Genomic DNA, 8,276 nt, shown 5'->3' on the forward strand with positions numbered 1-8,276 from the left:
TATAGGGTGTTTTGTCGAATCGTCATGGAAAATTGTGGCGTTCATGGTTAGCATTGTAACTGTGTTCTTGTTAACATCGCAAGCTTATTGTGACGTTTATGGTTGCGATAAAAAGACAGTCACATTGTTGTCGTACGCGTCTAGCTAGCTCGGTCACAATATGCTTTCAAACTTATACTTCATGTTTCAGTTGTAACCTTGCTGAAGTGTTTCTCTTTAAATCGGCATGTGTCTTCTAATAAGTCTGTTGTAAACTTAGTTACTATTCTATGAGATATTCCCTTGTTCTAATTATATACTAAATCGTTTATGAGAAATTTTTGTAGTTGTCAATACTCTAAGTTGGAATATAAGACAATAATCCAAAAGATACTATATACCTTTCAATAAAATGGTCCAGTGTAACATTGTTGAAAGATAATAATTTCTTGTGACAAAAAAGCCAAAAGTCGTTGTTTGAGGAAAAAACAAATTGGCATAGATTATCTTAGGATTTAGGAATGTTTCGGTTGTTAGTTTGTGAAAAAACAAATTGCAACTTGAGATACACATCCAAAGAACAAGTCCATTCACTTTTATGGAAGAATTTATTAATTCAAAGTACTTAAAAAAAATACTTATAGAAGGTAAATAAAAAAGTGTTATATATAAACTAATAGATCCGAAGAAGCTCCTTTTCTCCTACCCCAATTGACCGTAACAACGATTAACGAATAATATCTAATTTCTTGTGATGTAAAAACCTAATAGTTCTTAAAAACTGGTGTGGAGTTGACGGGGTGTTTTCGTTCTTGAGAAAAAATAAAAAATAACACACATTATTAGTTTTTAATAAAAAAAATGGACTTGTAGTTTTTTTTATAAAATTTATGATTTTATTATCAAAGTGTTTATTGTTGAATATTAAATAAAAACATGCATTTTTAGTTATTTTTGTTCAATATTCTATTTAATTTACAAAATGAAAAAGAAAAAAAGAAAAGAAAACCGGGCCAAACAGTGAGCAGCCCACAGCACAGCCCAGAGCTCACAGGCTCACACACTTTAAGCTTAACTTGAAATGAAAATAAAAGGCCACTACAGTTGCAGGCCCAATAAATGCATCAATTTGAATGTGGGGCTGATCCAGTTGAAGTGTACATGAGTCTAACTGGCGGGCTCATGTATTTCACAATTCACACATACTAGGCCCGACCGCCCGACATTAGGAATTTATTGGAAGATGAAATTAATCGAATATGATTAGTAAGAGAAAACGTTGTTGTGTTCATTCGTTAAGCGTTCACGAAGGATCACGATTAGAGATGTTGGTATTCCTTTGAAAACATTTGATTAGTTTCCACTACATTTAAATTGTTCATTATAGATATATAGAAAAACATAAGTTTTTTAACGACTTAATTGCCCATTTTTATTTCTGTAATGTGAAAGCCCCCGACACATTAAAAGATAAATTATTATCCAACACCTTGGTATAGAAATACATAACTTGTGAAGTATTATTAACTGATAAGTTATTATTTATAAAATGTTGATCAATGGCTTTTTTGTAACAATAAATTTAATTAGAGGCATCACAATTTTGAGATGATAATGAATAATATTACATATGCATGCACGAACATTAAAATTTTCAATACGGAAAACTTTTGAAAAATGTACTGACACTATATATTGCTTGGAATTGGGAAGCACGTGAAAAAATTTCTTACCTTGTGAATTAGAAGAAATGTTTCTCTATGAAGGAACGAAATAACAATTTATTCCTATAGAACAAGACGATTGGATTGGAAATATCGACAAATTCTTGCAGAGTCCAAAGAAATGAAAAGATAAAAAGGACGGGGTGAGGGGTGTGGTTAACCTGTTTAAATTTCATCTCTACTGAATTTGATTATCAAGATAGCATATATAGTCATAATTTAATGGGTCAGGTCCACTTATTTTTCCTTTATTGATTTTTAATATTTACAATGGATTTCATTGACCTAATTGAAAATATGAATATTTGGTGATTAAACAAATGACTTATCATGATTTGTGATAACTAATATATATAATTAAAATTGAAAAAGAAAAAACCCTCAAGTAAGTAATAATTAACTTGAACATAGAACATATTAGATATGTTGCACTAGATTAAACAAAAAAAGTATTTCCAAAAAAGAAAAAAAAACATATCTAAAACAAGAAAGAGATAACCTGAGATTATTATTATTATTATGAGTTCGTCTTAATTAACAGTCTAACACATAGGTGATCTTTGAGGAACACCTTTTCTTCTACTCATGCTTGAAGTCATCTCCTCTTCAGAATGAACCTTATTAGATGAATATCTTCCCCAAGTGTATAGTCCAGTTCTCTTCTTTCTGCTAACAAACTCGGTGCAGATCGACATGCTCATGTTTTTTGAACCGGAAGAATTAGCCGAGCATGAGCTCATTGGATCATCAAAATCCACAACGGTCGAATGAGGCATATCGTTTGTCGTGTCATCTTCTCCGTTGTCATTGGGAATGAAATAATCCGGACCAAGTTGTAAGGAATTGCATACCCTTAGGAAGGGTGTGATGTCTCTATAATGTTGGAGTATAAAATCCACCTAAAATATTTTCAAAGACAATTAGTTCATGTATATAAGGTGTTCATTTCAAAATTTAACTTTACTCATGTTTTAAACCTTAATAATGTTTTAATTTTATTCTTCCTAACCTTTTAATGTTTAATGTTTTTTTGTTTCTTAAACTTCGTTTTTGGTTTTATGAACAATTGTCTGTGAAATTGAAAATGATATGTAATAAGATCTTGGCTTTATTAATAGGCTTTTGTGATTTTAAATTTGTTATAGAAAAACAAGTCGAAAATACAGAAGGCGATAAAAATGAAACCCACTTTATTTAATTTTATAGATCGAGGTGTACGCGTCACAAAGGCTAGATGATAAAATTGTAAGCATAACAATATATATCTAATCTAAGGGTATACGTAGTGGGGGTGTACCGATATTATGAAGATTATGGATAATGAAATCAACCAATGAGAGAGTGTCACACATAAGATTTTAAAAAATACATGGAGATTTAATAGCTAGGGGCACCCACGGAGACTATGGAGAAAAGAAATGCTTCACGATTGATCGAGCCCCCCCCCCCCCTTCTGGGTTTAGGAAACCGAATTAGATGGAGATTCTCGGTAACTGACCATCGGCGCCGGTGGTCCATATCTACCCAATTCCCTATACCAAATACACCCTGATCACCCTAATATGAGAGTAATTTATTGATCTCTTTAAAATTTTATGAATTACTATACTGATGCGCAATATCTCCGACTCTCCCTCATTTAGCTTATTACCGTTCATTAATATATTTGCTGTATATGTTCTTTTAAGTACTTACCATCATAAAAAGAAAAGACGATCACATGTGTACTCATTTTTATTTTTGTTATATGTCCTTATATTTTCTTAATTACTAAAAGAATATTGATGTAAATTATGTAATTACTCTACCCTATAAGATTAGTTTGTTAATTTGTATGACCTTCAAGTGATACATTGCATATTGTGGTGAAGTTAGTATAAACAACAATTTCAGAAGGAAAAGACTAAAACACAAATGCAAATTATGTTTCTTAAAATGATCAAGTTCATATTTTCACATTCCCCATGAATGTGATGCAAGGAATCCCTAAAAATGCCTAAGGCTAAGGTTAATATCGTTACTTTGCATGAAAATTTAAACTCTATACTTTCAAGATCTTCTTGTTTAATTAACAAAGCAAAAATGCTAGCTAGTTGGTACAACTAGGTGATATCTTCCTTATGTTTAATTATCCATTTTTTTACAACTTATAGAATTTTAGTTCACAATTGGAAGTGTTAAGTAATATTTTTAGGCTTAGAAACCAGAATAAAACTAGCCCAACTAAACATTAGGGTTTTTAACTCTTTTTTATAGTTTTTTAATTTGTTCCCAGTTTCAAGTTTTTGGAAATACTTGGAGGCTTAAGCTATAGACCAAAATGAAACTCTACTTTTTAGTCTTCTTCTTTTTTTTTTTTTTTTTGACAATTATATAAGTTCTTCATAATTAACTTTCTTCACTCTTATTAGAAGTAAAAACTATGAGAGACTAATTAACATATTCCAGCATAAGATGATGGGATGGACATGTTATAAAATTAAGTAAACTAGAATTGAATTACCTTACACCCTAGAGAGCAATGGATGAATGGTTCTTGGAGGCTTCTATCACAAGAAGTACAATAGTTTCCAGCGCCCTTAAATTGCCGGTTTTGAGGTCTCTTCTTGATAAACAAAACTTTCGCACTATTAATCGTATAAGCCTGATAGAATAATTATAAAGCTAGTAAGCAAGTATTTCATAAGAATTATGCTATTAAAGTATAAAAGTTTAGATTTAATTATTTGAATGTTACTTGAATATTTGAGCAATCAATAAGCTTTTCTAGGTCTTCCAGCCTAATAACGTCATGGTATACATAACGACGAACTTGAAGGAGCCGATGGAATCTATGGACGTGCCAACAGTGTGGACATATACTTGTGCAGCAATCCAAACACAATACATTCTTCTCATTTTTCTTTGAGTTCTCATGAGTTGGACACGCGGTGAAAAATTGTTGCATATAGAGAGCTTCTAACCAAGCTGGCTTTCGATTTCCCTACACATATATGTATAAACTTTCATGCAATACTTGAATTATGAATCAAAAAGAACATTTATACAAGTAAAGTTTTCACTTTTCAAGAATTGAAGAAAAGATAAATTTGGATTTTGAATAAATGTGTACCATAATAACATAAACTCTAGGGCTTTGAGGGGGGAGAGATGACTGATTGGTGGATAAGTGTATTTGTGGAGGATTGCAAATTTGAAAGCAAAACAAAGAGTATGCATATGTATATATGTATTCCTTGGGTTATAAAAAAATAATATTGTCAAGTGGACAGTATCATGTCATATGGAGTTAGTGCTACATTTGTTATGTGAAATTACATATATTTTGACCTTTATGTGTTCTTCAAGATCATATATAATCACTGTTGTAAAACTCGTTAGACTGTGAGGTAAAGATTCACGATTAATTGGAATTAATAGATTTGGATTAATATGATAATTGGAATTTATATATATGTAATTTTTTAAAATATACTAACAAATACACACACACACACCAAATTTTCTATATAAAATTTTCAATTTGGACCAATTATGACTAAACGATGATTAATCGGCGACTAGTCGGTGGAATAGGAATTATCAATTAGTTGGTGATTAATCGACACCTAAACGCGATTTTTTAGAATCACGTATATAATACAAGTACGAAAAGATTTAATATAGAACTTACTGCATAAGATGTATGTGGAACAAGGTTCAAACGTACGTAGTTACGTAGAAGTAAAAAACTAAAATTAACTGTGGATTGATTGAAGAACCTAACCATTCTCTTGTTAAATAGAAAAAGATTTGGGATGAAATTAAAAACCTAGAATATAATGGATTTGGAAAGTTTATATTTATTTATTAATATAGTTAAATTATGATTGATAGAACATGGGTGTTGTTACCATGTCTCCCAATACTGGCTTGGTTTCTTCAAAGCTCATATTTTTAACTTAATAAAAAAATAATTCCATCACCTTGGTTAAAGAGCTCTCTCAATCACCATATATGCTTCTCCTTGAAATAGCTGCATCTCTCTCTCTCTGTATAGATATAAAATATATGCATACATATATAATATGTATATACCACACACTATATATATCTGTATAAAATATTCTTTGTGAAATTGGGTTGGGGTAAGCTGTAAGTATAGTTAAACATTAGACAGTTAAACATATAGTTAGGTATATAACTAGGTAGGGCTGATAATTTATACACGATACATCTTTAGCAGGTATCAGGTATGATTTTAACATGTTTCGTGTACTAAACAGTTAGACATGAATCGACATGTTAATTTTCGTGTTTAAACAGGTAAAATAATCGTTTCATGTTAATTATCCGTTATTACATGATTAGATTTTTTTTTATAAATATACTTATTCAAATAAAGTAAAATAACTGAGGGTACATGCCACTTGAAAATTCATTCTTATCCAAAATTTTATTCGCTCAAACTATTTTTCTATATTTAATGAAAACTTATTTACGTTATTGTAATAAAAACGTATTAATCCATCATTTAATTAAATAACTACTTATCTAAAGTATAATTTAATCAAATAACTGATTACCTAAATTATAGATATTAAAAATATGCTGGTAGTTGTGTCAATATAATAAAAATATTTATATCTTTAATTAATTAATGTCTTCATTTTTTTATTAAATCAATTTATAAACACTTTTCAGTGTAGGAGATAAATATGGTAAAAATAAATGAACGATATTTATAGGTATAAGAAGATAAAAAAAATAAGAAAATTATGAATGAATAACAATTTTATTCCCACGTATTCATTAAACCTCCATGGATCCATGAAGTTCTCATTAATCTCTTTCAAGTATGCAATAAAAAAGCGTATGTTGGTCATGCTAATTTTATATATGATGTTATCCTTTTATGTCATTTATAATGAAAAATTTTATCATCTTTGTTAGAATTCCCTATTACATTAAAAAATATATAATTATAACTTATAAAATCACTATGTGCATCTTTTTCGTGATTATGAAGAAATTGCGTGAGAATGCACCACGTATTCGTATGAATAATTCATTAGAAAATATAATTCGAATTTATAAACTATTTAAATTGATATAATATAAGTTTTTTTAATTTAATCATTTAATTTCTATAGTTTAATTGTATTTCTTTTGAGCTTCACGTACATCACACGGGTTCTAAAGCTAGTAAAAATATATAATAATATAATATATTAACATAAATAGATAAGCTTGAACTTCTATACCAAACAATTGAGCACGTACCACACACATCATTCCAGTCCAACATCAAGTAGACGGCGCAAAATCCCTTCTCCGATTCTCTCTCCGGATCTTCGGTAGTCACAACCCTTGATTCTCCAGTCTACCTCTCCACATCTTCGATTCTTTGGTAGTCTGGCCTCCTCGCAGTTGAAACGGCTCCACCGTCCACCGAAGGGCCAAACCCTTCTCTGATTCTCCGGCAGGTTCATGTCTTATCGTGTATACCTAGTATTGGCATATTCGTGTTCGTGTTTGTGATATAGGTACCTGATAAGTTTTCATGTCGTGTACATGTATACATGTTTTGTGTCCGTTTCTTATCGTGTACGGGAATACACGATATGTCAACCCTATAACTAAGACATGTATATATCATGATAACACATCGGGATATCATTGAGTCATCGGCTACCATTTGATGTCCGCTATTAAGTAACCAATTATTTAGATAAACTAAATCATAAAATAAATTCACGCCAATAGAAATTTAATTTTTTGGATTAAAAATGTTTTTAGAACATCATAGCACAAAAACCCTCACCGGTTTTACATATAATACAACAAATTGATGTACACACCCGGCCACTCTATTGATTAATACAAAATGAATATAGTTTCAAGCACACTAAATGATTGGTGTAGTATGAAAATTCTCAAATTAGCGCATGAACACCAAAATAGTCTAATGAAGGTGTTGATAGTTTTTATTACTTTATTATATTTTTTTTATAAATATATGTAATGTTTTTATGCCCAAAGACATGTTGGAGGGAATCATGGATGAAAACTATCATGGCAACAACAATACCAACAACTCCCTATCCGAAAACTGTGCTTAAATAATTTAGAGACAAGACCAACTCAATAAACACTAGTAAGGAGGAAAACTATGCCACCAACCCAATTAACATTGCCCTAATTTTGCATATTTGCTGGAGCACTTTCTCACTAATTAAACTTACTCAAGACATGATTATTCTTGAGGTTTGAAACCATAAAGACCTTGTTCACTATGATTTATATTCAATGTTAAAATGCATGTAAAGTCATATGCAAACAACCAAAGTTAACAAATTTTATAGTCTAAATTCATTAACAATCTCTCAAAGATTAATACACTATATAATTATACATAATTGTATATCCCCATGCACTTCCACAAGATTAATCATGAAACCAATATCACATCTACATTTAGCATAAAACTAGGAGAGTTTCAATCAACACTGAGGTCGCCCGTACCCTATGAAAGAAAATAGTTTAGTACCATATATGCGTAAAAATCACAACCAACCATATGAAAATCTTTTA

At 30.4% G+C, this 8,276-nt stretch overlaps 1 protein-coding gene across 1 annotated transcript; it reads right to left on the bottom strand.

The window, feature by feature from the left end:
* Positions 1–2,245: 2,245 nt before the first annotated feature.
* Positions 2,246–5,635, bottom strand: LOC143599021 (protein RGF1 INDUCIBLE TRANSCRIPTION FACTOR 1-like). The gene is made up of 4 exons (XM_077077089.1): positions 5,597–5,635; positions 4,441–4,686; positions 4,207–4,347; positions 2,246–2,602 (listed from the first exon to the last, which is right to left on the bottom strand). The coding sequence occupies exons 1-4, from the start codon at positions 5,633–5,635 to the stop codon at positions 2,246–2,248; spliced, it is 783 nt and encodes a 260-aa protein (XP_076933204.1).
* Between the last annotated feature and the right edge of the window lie 2,641 nt (positions 5,636–8,276).

The sequence above is a fragment of the Bidens hawaiensis genome, unplaced genomic scaffold, assembly GCF_021521415.1.
Source record: "Bidens hawaiensis isolate Kalapana, Puna unplaced genomic scaffold, B.hawaiensis_p1.1 tig00051398_1, whole genome shotgun sequence".
Taxonomy (NCBI): Eukaryota; Viridiplantae; Streptophyta; class Magnoliopsida; order Asterales; family Asteraceae; genus Bidens; species Bidens hawaiensis.

Excerpts from the sequence above, each read along its gene's own strand:
- LOC143599021 (XM_077077089.1), bottom strand. The coding sequence starts at position 5,635 with ATGAGCTTTGAAGAAACCAAGCCAGTATTGGGAGACATG. Across the intron at positions 4,348-4,440 it reads TTGATTGCTCAAATATTCAA|GCTTATACGATTAATAGTGC; the intron begins GTAACATTCAAA and ends TTATTCTATCAG. Across the intron at positions 2,603-4,206 it reads ATTGCTCTCTAGGGTGTAAG|GTGGATTTTATACTCCAACA; the intron begins GTAATTCAATTC and ends AAAATATTTTAG.